The 17,496-nt window shown below is 43.5% G+C and overlaps 2 protein-coding genes across 2 annotated transcripts; one reads left to right on the top strand and one right to left on the bottom strand.

Moving 5' to 3' along the window:
- Window positions 1-3,780: 3,780 nt before the first annotated feature.
- Window positions 3,781-14,198, top strand: rela (v-rel avian reticuloendotheliosis viral oncogene homolog A; the record flags this gene model as incomplete). Its single annotated transcript, XM_080544379.1, has 11 exons — window positions 3,781-3,903; window positions 7,780-7,815; window positions 8,229-8,365; window positions 8,639-8,784; window positions 9,083-9,174; window positions 9,481-9,615; window positions 9,816-9,920; window positions 10,919-11,134; window positions 12,153-12,230; window positions 13,235-13,318; window positions 13,408-14,198. Exons 1-11 carry the CDS (start codon window positions 3,897-3,899, stop codon window positions 14,196-14,198), a joined length of 1,827 nt encoding a protein of 608 aa, XP_080400505.1. The 5' UTR covers window positions 3,781-3,896.
- A 1,561-nt stretch (window positions 14,199-15,759) lies between these two features.
- Window positions 15,760-17,358, bottom strand: cUnh11orf68 (chromosome Un C11orf68 homolog). The gene is made up of 2 exons (XM_080544506.1): window positions 17,263-17,358; window positions 15,760-16,862 (listed from the first exon to the last, which is right to left on the bottom strand). The coding sequence occupies exon 2, from the start codon at window positions 16,787-16,789 to the stop codon at window positions 16,037-16,039; it is 753 nt and encodes a 250-aa protein (XP_080400632.1). The 5' UTR covers window positions 16,790-16,862; window positions 17,263-17,358; the 3' UTR covers window positions 15,760-16,036.
- Between the last annotated feature and the right edge of the window lie 138 nt (window positions 17,359-17,496).

The following is a 17,496-nucleotide window of genomic DNA, read 5'->3' as shown; positions in this document are numbered from 1 at the left end:
GATTTGCAGAAGTAGGTACATGAAAGTACATATTACATACAAGGTCAACTAACAGGATAAAAACCCAAGAAAGCCACTGGCTTATTTCAATTGGGGTCCTTGATTCTGCATACTGCAGATACTGCATACTAGCATACTCAATGAGTATATACTGCATACTGCCTACTAAATTCATAATAAGTATGCCAATACCAGCCGACCGAAAATCTAGTTACATACATTTCTTGCATACTCAAATTTCACATAATCTACAGTGTGAACGCACTGCATACTCAAAATCTACGTCATATCTAGTATGAGTAGTATGCTAGTATGCCATTCCGAACACAGATTGGTAAACATGAAGCCGTAAATGCAATTGATTGATTGATTGAAAACTTTATTAGAAGGTTTGCAGAAGTAGGTACATGAAAGTACATATTACATACAAGGTCAACTAAAAGGATAAAAACCCAAGAAAGCCACTGGCTTATTTCAATTGGGGTCCTTGATGCAACAGGCTTGTAATGATACAGTGAGTAATTGTCATGTATTGTATCAAAATGCAAATAGAATAGTGAATAGATCATTTAGGCAAATTGTTGTTAAACGAATGGATTTGCTGTTATGTTGCCATATAATAGTCATTATACTACGATGTGCATAGAGCGGGGATATTGATCAAATAGTCCTTGTTTGCCAGAGATTATTTATTGAATTGTGCATTGTGAATACTACTGCTGACAGACACATGCGAGGTATGGAAGCAGTTTTTGCCGGAGTGACTGAAATTTAGATGAGGTTTAAGTTATTTTCAACACGAATTAGTTTCTATAAAAACGTTGGTTCTGGCGCCCCCCCGTGGTCTTGGAAGTGCACACAGGGCGGTGGGACTGGGTGACCACTGGTTACTGGACTGGGTAACCCACTGGTTACTGGACTGGGTAAAACACTGGTTACTGGACTGGGTTACCCACTGGTTACTGGACTGGGTAACCCACTGGTTACTGGACTAGGGTAACCCACTGGTTACTGGACTGGGTGACCCACTGGTTACTGGACTGGGTAACCCACTGGTTACTGGACTGGGTGACCACTGGTTACTGGACTGGGTAACCCACTGGTTACTGGACTGGGGTAACCCACTGGTTACTGGACTGGGTGACCCACTGGTTACTGGACTGGGTGACCACTGGTTACTGGACTGGGTAACCCACTGGTTACTGGACTGGGTCACCCACTGGTTACTGGACTGGGTGACCACTGGTTACTGGACTGGGTAACCCACTGGTTACTGGACTGGGTAACCCACTGGTTACTGGACTGGGTAACCCACTGGTTACTGTCTGTCACCCTGTGGTTTCAATCTCCAAGACCGTTCTGGAGCACATGATACAGCACTTGGAAACTCACCCTTCTTCTGATGTGACAAATGTGTTTGAGTTACACATAATGTGCCCAAAAGCGTAGTGGCCAAGTCATCCCTCTGCTATTTCAAATGGATGACATGAAATCAACTTGAAATGACACGCCTGATTGACAAGTCTGTCGGTCCGATATGAATGTGATAATAAACTTGTAGGACTATAGCCTCCTTAAATAAAGGCATGTGTCTAGTGAGACCATGGACGGCATAGTAGTAGTCACTTACTTAATCATAGGAACTAGTTAACCCAATTCTTGTTGCACTGAAGCAGGTGGTTGATTGACTGTGTCCCCTTGTCTAAATGTAAGGGGTCTCCTATGGTTGTCTAGTGGTGATTTTAGGATTGACTGTGTGTACCCTTGTCTAAATGTAAGGGGTCTCCTATGGTTGTCTAGTGGTGATGTTAGGATTGACTGTGTGTACCCTTGTCTAAATGTAAGGGGTCTCCTATGGTTGTCTAGTGGTGATGTTAGGATTTACTGTGTCCCCTTGTCTAAATGTAAGGGGTCTCCTATGGTTGTCTATTGGTGATGTTAGGACTGACTGTGCGTACCCTTGTCTAAATGTAAGGGGTATCCTATGGTTGTCTAGTGGTGATGTTAGGATTGACTGTGTGTACCCTTGTCTAAATGTAAGGGGTCTCCTATGGTTGTCTAGTGGTGATGTTAGGGTTGACTGTGTGTACCCTTGTCTAAATGTAAGAGGTATCCTATGGTTGTCTAGTGGTGATGTTAGGATTGACTGTGTGTACCCTTGTCTAAATGTAAGAGGTGTCCTATGGTTGTCTAGTGGTGATGTTAGGATTGACTATGTGTACCCTTGTCTAAATGTAAGAGGTATCCTATGGTTGTCTAGTGGTGATGTTAGGATTGACTGTGTGTACCCTTGTCTAAATGTAAGAGGTATCCTATGGTTGTCTAGTGGTGATGTTAGGATTGACTATGTGTACCCTTGTCGAAATGTAAGAGGTCTCCTATGGTTGTCTAGTGGTTTTGATTGATTGATTGATTGATTGAAAACTTTATTAGAAGATTTGCAGAAGTAGGTACATGAAAGTACATATTACATACAAGGTCAACTAACAGGATAAAAACCCAAGAAAGCCACTGGCTTATTTCAATTGGGGTCCTTGATTCTCAATTCATCGTTACATGTAAGACAGACAAAAAAGCTAGTACTATCTACAAGATAATACAGACAAATAACTATTACTATCTACAAGATAAACACACATCCATCATGGGAAGAACAATACAACAAAACATAAGGTATGTACAGCGGGTAGGACAGGTGGGGACATACACCACAGGTGGGGGCGGGGGACAAAACACAAAGTATGTACAGTGGGTAGTTCGGGTCTTTTAATCTGATTTTTGATTTAGAGGGTCCAGTTACGGATTGCAGCCTCCTGTAAATGTTTTTTGAGAGTGGTTTTGAAGGTGGGCAGTGTTTTGCACTCCTTTAAGATTATAGGAAGGGCGTTCCACATTTTTACTGCATAGTTTGCAAACGAGTTTAACCCCTTGTTTGTGGTGCAACGCGGTTGAACGTGGTTCGTGGAGCTTCCTCTGGTGTTGTATGTGTGGACGTTGTTCACTTTTTGGAAGTATGTTGACAGGTACTTGGGTGTCTTTGTGGTGTAGCGTATCTTGAAGACCAGGCCCAGTGCAAGCTGCTGCACTCTGTCAACTACTCGTAGCCAATCAAGGCTCAAAAAATGAGCAGCGGTTAGATGTGTCCTAGGGTTGAGGCCTAGCAGAAGCCTAACCAGTTTATTTTGGGCTGTCTGGAGTCTTGTTTTATGGGCCTTTGTGGTTCTATAGTACCATGATGTTACGGCATAGTCGAAGTGACATTGAATGAGAGCTCCTGATAGGGTCCTCAGTGTGTTTTTACTGACAAGTGAGGATATCCTGTACAAGAATCTAGTTCTATGGTTAACTTTTTTGATTACTTTTGCTGCCATTTTATCTCCTCTGGTGATGTTAGGATTGACTGTGTGTACACTTGTCTAAATGTAAGGGGTCTCCTATGGTTGTCTAGTGGTGATGTTAGGATTGACTGTGTGTACCCTTGTCTAAATGTAAGGGGTATGTTATGGTTGTCTAGTGGTGATGTTAGGATTGACTGTGTGTACCCTTGTCTAAATGTAAGGGGTACGGCCCGGGGGCGTGCGGGGGATATCCCTTATTTTGGGGGAAATATCCCTTATTTTCAAATCCCAATGTTGACAGGTATGAGTATCACCAAACAACTCATAAGGCAGTTTTTTAACTTGGAATCTGTTCCTTTAACGCGCGTCATTTGGGTATTTCCGCACCATGTCGAGGGGGTGGTGGCTGCGACCAGCACTGGAGACGCGAAGGCAAAAGAGACAATCTGTCAAGAGAAGTTTACAAGTTTACCTTGTCCACGGAACGATCTGTTTGAAAACAACCCATTGTTTGGATAAGGCTTTTCTAATCAGTGTGGCTTTAACCTGAAGTCGAAAATGGATGGTAAGTAGGACTTATCGATTGCTCTAAAAAGTATTAGAAATGTGGTGTACTGTATATCTCATGTGAAGCTTTCTGGAGAGCAACTTGTTTTGCGCACAAGGGGAAGCCCCGATGCCATTGGGTTTGCACTACCGCAGGAGGAGTCAACACAACATAATGGAGAACACTGTCCTCAGGAAGTTGCTTTCAACCCGAGATCATGATATTATCTTGAATTTCGCACACATCTGTAGAACCAACAGTCTCTCTCTTGCGCAAACATAGTGGTTTTATGTTTGAGCTCATCTTAACGCACCAAGGGGGTGAATTTCTATCCAGGCGTACTGCGACTGTCATGAGGCCTTTAGATTCTCTCAGACGGACGTTAGCAGGTCTGACAAATATGACTTATTGGTCGAACTAATATCAGTGTCAGCTGCACGCAAAATAATCGCATAAATCAATTGTCTGCATATCTATGGCTGACATATTCAGGCTATAATGAATGCCATTTTACGAAATGTGTATACAGTGACGGGTAACATGTTTGTCTAGGTGAATTATATCACGCTACGTAACAGTGCCTCCGTAGGAAGGGACACATGACGGACACGTCCTACTATCACTAAGCAACGCTACATACTCTACATTTACTACTGCTTATTGTTAATAATTCACTTGATACTATGTAGCCTTGTCCAATGCCATCAGTGTTGGTTGCCAGATTTGATTGACAGTTTCCAGACCAGTCTTAAACCCCTTTCACACATACGAGCCTTCCCAGTAAATTCCATGGAATTTACCTGGTAAGTGGCATGTGTGAACGCGATTTTACAGGGGAATTCGCTCAGGCAATTACCCTGGTCAGGACCTTGTGTGATTACATGGAATCTACTGGGAAGGCTTGTGAACAGAAGCCTGAACATTGCCTGGTCCGGCACTTAAAGGGTTATAATTATAATAATAATAATAATAATAATAATAATAATAATAATAATAATAATAATAATAATAATAATAATAATAATACTACATTAGACTTATATAGCGCTTTTCTAGACACTCAAAGACGCTTTACAAACTGAAAAGACCGAGTAGTAAAATAAAAAGAAACATACAAACAAAAAATAAAAGAAAGTATAGGGGTCTAATTCATTTAATAGATATTTTAAAGATATCTAAATCTTTGTAGGACAATCTACTCTGTATACGGCAATTACACCTAGATTATGTACAGTGGGGTGCAAACATTTGGGCACCCCTGGTTTAAATGTCTGTTACAATTAATTTCCAAATGCTACAAAAGTTAAACATGAAACCTTTCTGCACATTTTAACGTTTATTTTAATTTTTCTGTGAATTTTCAGTGAATGATAAAAAAGGAAAAGGGCCATGTGCAAAAGTTTGGTAACCCTTTTGTTACCTTTTGAGAAGATGATTACTAAGGCCCAGACCAAGGTGATTTACTCGTTAGGGCTTCAATGAGTCAGGTCAATATAATTCCAGGGTTGAACTATATATTCTGATGAACTCCATGCCTTCTAAAGTATCCAACTGCAGTAGCTGTAGTGTCTGGTGTTAAAAACCATGGGTTCCTCTAAACAGTTGTCCAAGGACGTCAGAATCAAGATAGTTCACTTCCACCATCAAGGAGAAGGCTAGAAAAACTCTCGCAACGTTTCAAACTACCCATTTCCACTGTCAAAAACATCATCAGAAAATGTAAAATAAATGGAACAATTGAAATCAAGGCAAGATCTGGAAGACCAAGAAAGCTTTCAGATAGAATGGCCCGAGATCTGGTGAGAAATGCTCAGAAGAGCCCACACATCACTGCAAAAGAGCTGCAAAAAAGAGTAGCAGACACCGGTCTAGTTGTTCACAGGACAACAATACAGCGTACCTTAAATAACAAAGACCTACATAGCAAAGTTGCCAGAAAGAAGCCTTTCCTACGACTTTAGTTATAAAGTACTAGCTGACAGGGTTCCCAAACTTTTGCACAAGGCCTTTTTCCTTGTTTTATTATTTTGAAACTGTAAAAGGTTAAAAATAAAAATGAATCTTGCTTTAAACTGTGATGAAATGTTTAGAGGTTAGGTTTGCTTCTTTTCACTTAGATATTAGTAATTGTAAAAGGCATTTTGACTAGGGGTGCCCACATGTTTGCACCCCACTGTTAGCTTGTGCAAACCCAGGAATGCCATTGACGTGTGAAAAGGCACAACACGGTAATCGTAGGGCATTTAGCTCATGTGAACGGCGAAAATTGGGATTGGGAAGTTGGGATTCCATGTAATTTACAGGGAACTATGTGTGAAAGGGGCTATAGCCTAAATTGCACCAATCCACAAAAAAACGCTAGAAAACCCTATTTATACGCATGCACAAGAAATGCATCCATCCTGGCGATCTTATAGTACCTAGCTGATAATATAGCCACAGTATATAATAGTAGTAATAATAATAATAATAATAATAGTTTTATTGCCATGCAATCAAATCAGTCAATTGTTGGATTTTGGTATTTTTTGCTCTAGGCACAGGGTCAGCCATAGTCAGCGGCCCTGAAGCAATTAGGGGTTGAGTGCCTTGCTCAAGAGCACATGCAGCTCCCTCCTGAGGCGGGGATTGAACCAGCGACCTTCCGATTGCTAGCCGGCCTCTAGCCTTTAGGCTACCACTGCCCCTAGATTAAAGTCTCATTGAAGATGCTTTTCAGTCTAGGATTAGGCTTAAGCCTTGTCTGTGAAACCAGCCCATTAACTCATGTACAGTAGACTAATAATGTCAGCTCTTTTGTTTCTACAACTTGTAGGTGTAGTTAATGTCTCACCAACACACAACATATAAACATAAAATGTAATCAGGTGGTCACTGAAATGTAACACTTTTATTTAATGATGCATGGTCAGCTTTTGGCTCTAATATAAGAACATTCTGTACTGGGTCATTTAATGTCAAATAAACACCCACCACAACAAGCCACACCCACCAAACTGCTCTGAAATGGTCTCTTAGAAACAGATAAGGTACTTTCTCCTGCATCATTATATTGTAGAAATATGTTTATGTTGTACCCAAATTGGCTAGGGCTGTTTTTTATGTATGGTATTGGATGTAGGGCTTCTAACAAGCCTTTCACTGTACAATTCACATCTGTGTCCCGTGCATATGATAAATAAACTTTGATTTGATTTGAGAATAACTTTAGCTGTTTCATCAGGCCTTCTTGACCAAGGTGACTCAGCCAATCATGGGACTCAAACCGCGATTTTTGTAACAGCTTTAATAATGGACAGTACACAAGATGGCTCATTTGTTGCATCTCAGAGACAACCCAATGAACAGGACAACCCCGTGAAATAATGTGCAGGGGAATCTGTGCATCCCCTAAGTGACATCCCCTAGTTTGTCTGCTTAAAGTCTTCTGTTAAGCACATGAAGCTAAATTGATGATCGGCTCTGTAATCTACCCCAAAACCCAATCTCCTGTCTGTACTTGGGTTTGACCTGACTTGGGTGTGTTGAAACATGGAAGGCATCCCTTAGAGGGGCCTTGAAATGAACACATTGTTCAAATGGAGTGAGAAAGGGTTGGGCTGTGTTGTACTTACTATAGATATTCGGTATATTGTAGTGTCATTTCGACACCTACTGCTCCTTTGAACTACCTCAGATAATGGAGACAGCTGTGAGGTGGTTTAAAAAGAAACAGATACAATAATCAGACACCTTTGTCTCCTTTGACAATGTTGGTGTAAGCGTGCTCCGTTTCCTTCACATAGGCTACGAGCGTCCAGCAGATCTAGTCTAGTTTTAATCAAGAAGAAGCTTTGGATGTGGAGTTAGGTTGATCACACTTACCTGACGTGTTTGTGTCTGCTTCGTCCATAGGAATGTATGGATGGGGACAGGCCCCGTTGAACCAAGGTAAGTGCAGCTCATCACACTGGTTCATACAACTGTTCTACATTGGTCTGTAAGCTATTTAATGTGGTGACTCACACACAAGGCATCCTTAATGACCAGCCTTAATGAGGTAAGCCTTCTTCAGAGTTAGCAGTTACATTAATAATTAATTAATTTACATTTTTAATTTTGCCATTTAGCAGACGCTTTTAATCCAAAGCGATTTACAATTACGAATTACAGGGACATTCCCCCTGGAGTAACTGAGGGCTAAGTGCCTTACTCAAGGGCACACTAGTAGTGGTGTGGTTTCAGGTGGGATTTGAACTCACAACCTTCCGATCCTACTCACTAAGTCCAACTCACTATCCACTAGACCACCACTACCCCGCATTGTGTAACCCCCCCCCCTCTCTCTCTCTCCCACCATACAGGTCATCCCTTCATAGAGATCATTGAGCAGCCCAAGCCGAGAGGCATGAGGTTCCGGTACAAGTGTGAGGGCCGCTCGGCGGGCAGCATCCCCGGAGAGAAGAGCAACGACACCACCAAGACGCACCCCGCCATCAAGGTCAGACACCCTCACCCTAGTGCTGATACCGCACACCTTGTCTTCATGTTGAGCTTACAGTATTTGTCCCATTGTTATGTTTTTTAAGCCAGCCATCACTACCTCTGACTGACACAGATGAGGGATATAAGACTGTTCATCCAAGATCATTTGGCATGCCAATTACCCAGTATCATTATTTTACCCCTGTCATAACGGAAGGGTAGATGGCATTTTTTCATAGTGACGTCATAATAATGAGGAATCTTAACTGAGCTTTGCTCACTCTTGCAGGTGCACAACTACAGTGGGCCCCTACGGGTGCGCATTTCCTTGGTGTCCAAGAACATGCCGTACAAGCCCCACCCCCACGAGCTGGTGGGCAAAGACTGCAAACACGGCTACTACGAAGCAGACCTGCAAGAGAGACGAGTCCACAGGTAGACACAAGGGGGGGGGGGGGGTTGGATGGGTGGAGGTGTGAGTGTAGAGGTATGATGGAATACAAACAAACCCAATGTACTGTGCCGTGTACCGGCCGGCATCTTCATTAGAGGTGTGAGAACACTTTATACCAGGGTGAAATCTATCGCTGAAACTCTTTAAAAGGTTAATCAATTCTACGGTATGACCATAGATCATGTCACAGCCTGTATAAAAAAAAAGAAGAGAAGTGAACCAGAGGACTGATTTCACTCTCTCTCTCTCCGACGCTCACTGCCTCTGTTTTGCTTTCAGTTTTCAGAACCTGGGCATTCAGTGTGTGAAGAAAAAAGATGTGTCTGAAGCAATTACCTGCAGGCTGCAGACCCAAAATAACCCCTTCAATAGTAAGTGCGCGCACACACACACACACACACACACACACACACACACACACACAAGTACACGTACACAACTGTGCTGTCTGGACCCCTTTGTGAGACATCTACTACCCCCCCAGCACTGTCTCATTTTTCGAAAGAAAAGTCCAATCATTACATCGAATCCCGATGAGGGCCAAAGCATTAGAACGTGTCACATGTTTTATAAAATATTGTGTGTGAATAGGAATTGTTGTCCCCCCCTAAGATGACAGGATGCAGTGCTTGTCTGTGCCAGGTGACACACCCATGCTTTTGTGTTTTTGCCTGCAGTTGCCGAGGCGAAGGTGTGGGAGGAGGAGTTTGACCTGAATGCAGTCAGACTGTGTTTCCAGGCGTCTTTTACTCTAGCCACAGGGGAACTATGTCCTCTGGAGCCGGTGGTGTCCCAACCAATCTATGACAACAGTGAGTCTGAAACACACAGACACACACACACACACACACACACACACTTCCACCCTCACTCATCTGTCAGCTTTCAGACCACTGTTCCTGTTTCAGTGTTTAACATTCATGTCAGTTTCAGACATTTATGCACCAGATCACCCCAGTGTCCCCTTTCTACTCTCCTTAATTCCTTAATTCTCTCCCTCCCTCTCTCCTAGGAGCGCCTAACACAGCAGAACTGAAGATCTGCAGAGTGAACAGGAACTCTGGAAGCTGCAGAGGCGGGGATGAAATCTTCCTACTTTGTGACAAAGTGCAGAAAGGTTCTTCTGTCTTATCTTTCTTTCAGTCTCAAAGCAAGTCTGTCTGGCACCCCCCTCAGTCAAAATGGAGGTGTCACGCTTTCCTTGTTGTTGTTGAAGACCTGGGAGGTATTCCATCGACGTTGCTAAAGGAAAATCCAGGCTTATTTCTTAATCTTGCGGGATTTATCAAAATAAGCCTGGATTGTCCTTAATGACTGTCCTTAGTGACGTTGATGGAATACCCCCCTGTCTTGGTCCTGAGGCGTTAAAGGCTTGTGCCTATTTAGTTATTTTACCCCCTTCCAACAGCTAACTTCCTCTTTCTATGTGTGCCTTCCTTTGAAGTTCCTCTGTGAAAATCCATTTGAATGTATAGTTCCTCCCTCATATGAATGTATAGTTCCTCTTCATATGCCCACTAAAAGTTTTGTAAAGTGCACCATTTAACCCCCCCCCCAGATTTGAATAGTTTTTGTCCTCTCACCTAGTTCTTGTTTACGTGCTGCTGCTACTACTACTAACTACTTAAGTGAGGGATTTGAAATATGGTAGAAGCGTCATAAACATTGACTCCCATTACTTTGATGGGACAAAATGACAAGAACGTGCAACGTTTTGGGGTGTAATGCAAAAGTAATATTAGGAGTAGTGTAACAAAACTTCAACACAACTTCAACACAACACAAGAGTAATAAGTAAAAAAAAAAAAAAGATTATTGAAAGAACTAATTAATCATGGCTCTGTTTGAATACTCTTACAATTTATCCTTCCTTATTTCTGTGAAGAAATCACTGATTGGTGAAAGCAATGCAGTGAAAGGTTTGCTTTGAACAACTCAACCATGTTAGGTCATTGATCAAGGTTAGATCATTGATCAACCCTCTCTTGCTTGGTCTCATGGAAGATTTTTTTTTTTCATGACGTCAGTATCACAAAAGTTCTGGTCACTAGCTCAAATCTTCCTAGCCAAACCTTCTCACCCTATCAACCACTCCCCTATCCTCCTCTACTACAGAAGACATAGAGGTGCGCTTCTTCCAAGACTCTTGGGAGGGGAAGGGCACCTTCTCTCAGGCCGACGTCCACCGGCAGGTGGCCATCGTGTTCAAGACCCCGGCCTACCGCGACACCAACCTGACGGAGCCGGTGAGGGTGAAGATGCAGCTCCGCCGGCCGTCGGACCGCGAGGTCAGCGAGCCAATGGACTTCCAGTTCCTGCCGTCTGACCCAGGTCACTGCCAGTTCAGTTGTTATGACAATGAATGATGTCTCTATGTTTGACAAGATACCTGGGCCTCGATGCATATGAATCCATTCATGGTCCATCCAAGTAGGTCGACACACTTAAAGAGATGCTACAGGAGTAGGGATGGAACGGTACACACAAAATGACCTTGTCTTTATAAAACACTAAAGAGAAGTCAAAAGTAGATGACACCCTCTGCTGTTTAAAAAGAGTATCGTGATTTAATTTCTCATCTCACCGATTTGAATCGACACAAATATGTGATAATCAACTGTCTTGCGATGCATCATTATATCCCTATACAGGAGTTTTGTACATTTTCAGTCACTTGTTTGAAAATCAGCTCTCATAAGCCAATAATGGGTCCCTGAAATATTGTCACGGTATTACCTGATTCAACCCTACTCCCATGAGCAAAAGCTTATTTAGCAAGTTTCTTGGCTTAACTCACAATAACTGCCAAAGAATTCTAGAACAATACTTCGATTGATGAAGCATCATCATTTAAGCATTTTTCAAGTCACCCTGGGCACTGTAGAATGTTGATCATTTGGGTGACTTTATTCACCCTCATCACTAAATGAGTTAAAGTGAGGACTGTAGTCTAATGAGAGAAGAAATTGATCAACAACATATCATGAACCATCTCAGTCAACCCTTAAGGCCAATGCACACGGCCCCGATTTTGTCGCACCGCCGAATTCGATTCCATTGTTTTGAATGAGACAATGCACACGGCGTGCGATGCGATATTGTCGCACGACAACATTCGATTCTCCATTCACACCTATTGAAATAATTCAAAGAATTGAGAATCGAATGTTGTCGTGCGACAACATCGCACGCCGTGTGCATTGGCCTTTAAGCTAACATTTTATGTGAAGAATTAGCAACCGAAACCTGTAGCATCTCTTTAAACGAAAGAATACTGGTGGCAGAAGAATCAGTGGGCTACTGTAGATATGAGTGGTGGGTTTGACTCTTCTGCCTTATCCCTCTACAGATGAATATAGACTGATGGAGAAGAGGAAACGTACAGAGGGAATGTTCCAGAATCTGAAGCTTGGAAGCATGACGCATGGTAAGTGTTTAGAATAACAACACTCTCTGACCAGGACACAATGGAAATACATGTTTTATTGATTGATTTATATCCCACTACAGTATTTCAATTAGGACTGCATACACAGGGGTAGTGGCTGGATAGTGAGTTGGACTGGTGATCAGAAGGTCATGAGTTCAAATCCCATCTGGGAACACCACCACTAGTGTGCCCTTGAGTAAGGCTCTCAACCCTAAATTACTCCAGGGAGACTGTCCTTGTAATCTCTAAATATTAGTCGCACACCAGTGGTGGTGTTCCCAGTGGTGTACCTTTCCGATCACCAGTCCAACTCACTGTCCCCTAGACCACCACTACCCCAACTATATTCTTAAAGGGGCCAGACATTTTCTGTTATATGCAGGGGGGCCAGACATTTTCCATATATGCGATGAAATTGGCATTGCCATGACTTTTGGCATTTTGGCATTTTTTATTTATTGTTTTTTGCAGATGTTCATATAGGCCACCAGGTAGAAGTGACACAATTCTGAATTTTTGCTCACATGTGGCACAGATCGGATATGTAACATGTAGGTGTAACCAGTAAAAAAGCACATTGAATCTGATATTCTCAGATCCGATTCAGGCCTCAATCTCATACCAGCCTCAATCAGATATGAATAAGATGTGTCATTCCAACTGGGATTTAACCAGGCAGATCGCATATAACTCTCAATTCCGATTTGCACGTCATTGAAAATACGACAGTCTTCGCATTTTGATGATGTTTGATGTGAGTTTCACTACTTCAACAGTGAAGTCCTCTTTCTTCTCCGCCTTAAAATGTGCGCAATATTTTACGGACCTCTAAACATACTTCGGAAAGCAATGGCTTTATATTATAATATAAAAGTAAAAAATAAAAAATGAAAAATGAGAAATTAGCCTTTCGGTCTCGTTTGCGTCCATTGCTAGTGCCGGCAGTTTCCTCTAATGGTGTTCTTATGGTTTATAATCAATGGTGTGTGTTGTCATTTCAGGGGCTTTGCCACCAGAGAGGAGGCCTTTACAAACTGCTAGGAGAACAGTCACTCCAAGACCACCAGCTACTATTGTCCAGCCTGGTAAAACCTTGTTTTACATCTTTGATGACTGTTATGTTGTGCAGATGGTACAGTGTATCATTGTGATTAAGTGTTTGCTCCTCCTGCAGTGGTGAACCCAGCGGCAGCAGCTTCTCTACCCTCCATGAAGCCCCAGTCCTTCTACAGCCCTCAGCCAGGTCAGCTCTTCAAAGTAGAAGCCTCCCCCTCCACCATCACCACCGGAGGCAAGCCCTGGAAGTTCCTCAACAGCATCACCATGGACTCCCAACCTAAAGCCACCCCTGTGCCCAGCTTCATCTCCCAGACGGCACCCCCCTCTTCCTCCCAGGACTACCCCACTGTCAATCTGTCGGACCTCCACGGCTTCACCTTCCCCACTTACGCTAGCCCCCAGGATCCGGTCAACGCAGCTCCGCAGGGGGTCACTGCCGAGCCTGCAGGCCCCTTCGGGGGGATCCAGGGCTCCCAGTTCAGGGTGGAGGCTCCCATGGGCGACGAGGAGCTGCTGGAGTTCCCCAGCTTCTCCGAGGCTCAGCCCGGGGGCACCCTGGACAGCATCAACATCGACGACTTCCAGGCTCTGCTGGGTCAGAGCGGCCTGGCGGGAGAGGGGGGCCCGGGGTGCAGCGTGACGTCTGGGACTCCAGCGTCCTGCCACCTCGCCTCCACTGCGCAGAACAACTCCACCGCCGACCGCAGCAGCACATGGATGGACTACCCCCTCAGCATTGTCCACCTGCTACAGACCGAGGGCATGATGGACAATTCGCCCGACTACGCCAGCCAGCCGGCCAACCTAGACGAGCTGGACAACATCAGCTCCACGGACGAGGACCGTCTTATGTCCATCCTGAACTGCGGGAACCAAACTGGTTTTGTGTCGGGACACCAGACCTAGATATCATCACAAACTTGTTTTCAGTGATATATTTATAACTCCCACACCCCCAGCAAAAGTTATTATATGCCCCCCCCTAACCCCTCAGACCCACCTGCTTTCTAACCAAACATCCCCTCTGCAAGGACTTAATATTCTGTAAGGCAATGGAAATGAAGGGCTTGCTGATTTAGAGTCTGAAGGTTGTGCTCACTCCTCTATGTGGACATGCTTAATGGGATACCTTGCTGGTACTCAATGGACAGAGCTTGTAGAGGGGACAGCTTAAGAGGGACCTTTGTATCTTCTAGCCAGTAGTTGACTAGCAGAGCAAGACACAAGGATGAACTGTATCAGGAGAAATGTCCTTCGTCTGTCTTGTCAACTAAAGATGCACCCCACTGGATTCTATATAAGCCCTAGTTTGTGTCTTGTTATATTTGGAGTATTCCTTATCGATGTCTGTATAGAGTACTGTAGGTCCGATTTAGAACAATCACTAGCTGAAAATAACCAGGAGTTAATATCACTGGCTCAGGTATTCTAAAGCCCTGCCCATCTTCTGCTTGTAGTTTACCGTGGTGGCCAGAAAGTTTGACATGAATTGACCCCTTGGACCAAGCCTTTGAACCAACCATGACAACAGTTATATTGTCTCAACTGAACTCTCTCTCAAATAATTTGTATTATTATTGCACTTCATGTTCAGGAGATTGCCCCTAACATACTCAACCACTTAACATCTTGAGGCCTTTTGGGTTGGTATCGTTCAAAGACATTTAAAAAATATATATTTTAATAAGATAATCGAAAGGATTATTACTATCCGCAAAGTAATTGTATACTATCTCATAAGTGAAGAGATTGCAAGGTGAGGTGGATTTTAACACATAAGACATTTTCGATGGTTTAATTACATATTTAGATTTTAAATCTATTACTGACAGGCTAAATATTTCAAAAGAAGGGAATGAAGCTCACAATTATCTAGCTACCAACGGAAAGCCTTACTTGTTTGTCCATCTATTTGTAGATGGGTTGTCCAGTTTTGCCTGTAATTAGCATTACCACCTTCAACCTGACTTGTTTCTTAGTTACTGACTCAGTCTGGAGGATACTGCACAGTAGTAGAACTGCAAATATCAACATTCTCTGTATAACACCATGACAATCTTGTATTTGTTTGTTTTATTTGTTAAGGATATTTCCTGTAAGTAAAGCATATCCAAATGTAGCAGATGCACTGACATGCAGTGTGTAATGCTGTACGTTATCTCAAGTATCCTATTTGACAATCACTGTCCATGTGAAAGTCAAAGTCTCATTAACAGTATGGTTTGCTTCAAGACCACTATTATTATTGTAATCAGTGATGCTTTATTATTTTCTATAAGAAATCAAGATGTTTTAAACCGTAAATCTGTACTCTGTACTAAAGCTGCCTTGGAAATAGATGAATGTGTGATATTTTGTACAAGCAATGAATAAAATGGATGAACAGGTTTTTTGGTAATTGATTGTAAAGCTTTTTCAGAAATGGAGCTCACACTAGTGTTACCCAAAAGGAGGACTTCCTGCTTCAAAGCTTATTTATTTGGCAATTATGTAAATGTACTCAAGTACAAAACAAATATGAACAATTAACAATTACAAAATTATGATTTAACAGCATGTAATGTTAATAATAAGACATCTTTGCAAAAGTTACATCAACAATCAAAAGAACAGGATCCCAGACACTTAAGGAAATTAAGTGAACCAAACAGTACTGCAAAACTTAACCCATGGCATGTGTCCAGTCCACTGCGAACTGCTTAGGCTATTATGCAACCCCTTTTCCCACCCTCCTTTTTGTTGTCCTATGTGACCTCCAGATTTGTGACTTTGTTGATGATGTGGGAGCGTCTGGGCACACACTCCAGGTCGAACTTGCTCTCGTAGATGGTGGGGCAGAGCTTCCAGCGGTTGTTCCGGTAGATGCCGAGGTAAGTGTACACATCCGGCTTATACGAGAGTGGACACTTAACGCCCGTTGCCCGGATGACAGCGTCCAGCGTCATCACCTGGTTCTCATCTGTGAAGTTCTGGTTGTAAACACAGATGACGTGCTTACTCTCAGACGTGGGGTTCCGTGGGCTCACCTTGGCAGTATAGATCTTGCCCTCCTGGGTCGCTCTAGCCACACACTCCCAGGCGTGGTCCACCTTGAAGCCTGTGTCCAAGTGCATCAGCCACTTCCCTGTGAGCACGCCGTGGTTCAGTGCCAGTTCCTTCACCGTCTGGAAGCTGACAGGCCTGCCACTGGCCATCAGTCTCTCCCAGCTCTCCTGCAGTCCGGCGAGGTCACGAGTTCCAGGAGAGTCGTCTGTGCCCCTAACAGAAATCCACCCCACAGGACCTCTACCGCTTTCCTCATCCCCAAACCGCCCCACTTGGGACGGCCTGTTGGTTTCCAACCAGCTGTCGAATTCGGCCCGAGGTGTTTTGCGAGAGTCAAACTTAATCCAGGGGTCCATGTCTGCAGCCATGGCCTCTGCTGCATAGCTGTCAGCAGGGAAGCGCTCAGGAGTCTCAGCCACTTCTCCACCCTCCCCTGGAACATCTTCCTCCATGGCGCTTCGATGCTAGGGGTGTATGGGGGTTGGGGGGGTTTTCAGCAGTGGTCAGCTCTGTGCAACACTGTCCCTGTTGGAATAGCATTAAAGTCAGCTAGCGAATAGGAACTGGGACTTTGACTGAACTCATGACTGAACTCATGATACACATTTTACAACCTCTTCGAAGTTCAACCTCAACCGGTGACGGCATCATCATAGCTAGGTGCGGTAGTAGTCAATGACAGTATCGTATAACCTGCTCTGCAGTTTGTTCGATACTAAATTGCTTTGTAATCTTCTGGCTATACGGAAGCAGCAATGGGTTTCGCAAATGAGATATAACAGCCTACCGATATACAGCTAGCCTGGCTGGCATGATACTGCACTTTCTATCACTCCAACCCGCAGAGTATCCAGTCTCCAGCTTCATCTAGAATAATTGTAGTATACTTACATTGTACTTGTAGAAAAATAAACAGCAAACTTACTGCGCTGTGTGTTATTTTCTCGTGATGACAGCAGTTATTGAGCAGCGTGCTTGACTTGGTTTAGCTGGCAGGCTAGCTGCGAGCCTCCATGGCTGCGTTCGTAAACTCGCCCTGAGAGCGCCGGAGCGTACACTGCGTTCAACGTTACAGAGCGACCGAGTAATTTGATTGGACAAGAGGGCATTCCATGAGTGCTGATCAGATTTCCAGAGTGAATTTACGAACGCAGCCTAA

The sequence above is a fragment of the Nansenia antarctica genome, assembly GCF_963989245.1.
Source record: "Nansenia antarctica genome assembly, chromosome: 13".
Lineage (NCBI taxonomy): Eukaryota > Metazoa > Chordata > Actinopteri > Argentiniformes > Microstomatidae > Nansenia > Nansenia antarctica.
The sequence above is the reverse complement of the archived record's forward strand: the minus strand, read 5'-3'. Positions and strand labels throughout refer to the sequence as shown.

Bases quoted from the DNA above. Each gene is read 5' to 3' on its own strand.
- cUnh11orf68 (XM_080544506.1), bottom strand. From the start codon at position 16,789: ATGGAGGAAGATGTTCCAGGGGAGGGTGGAGAAGTGGCTGAGACTCCT.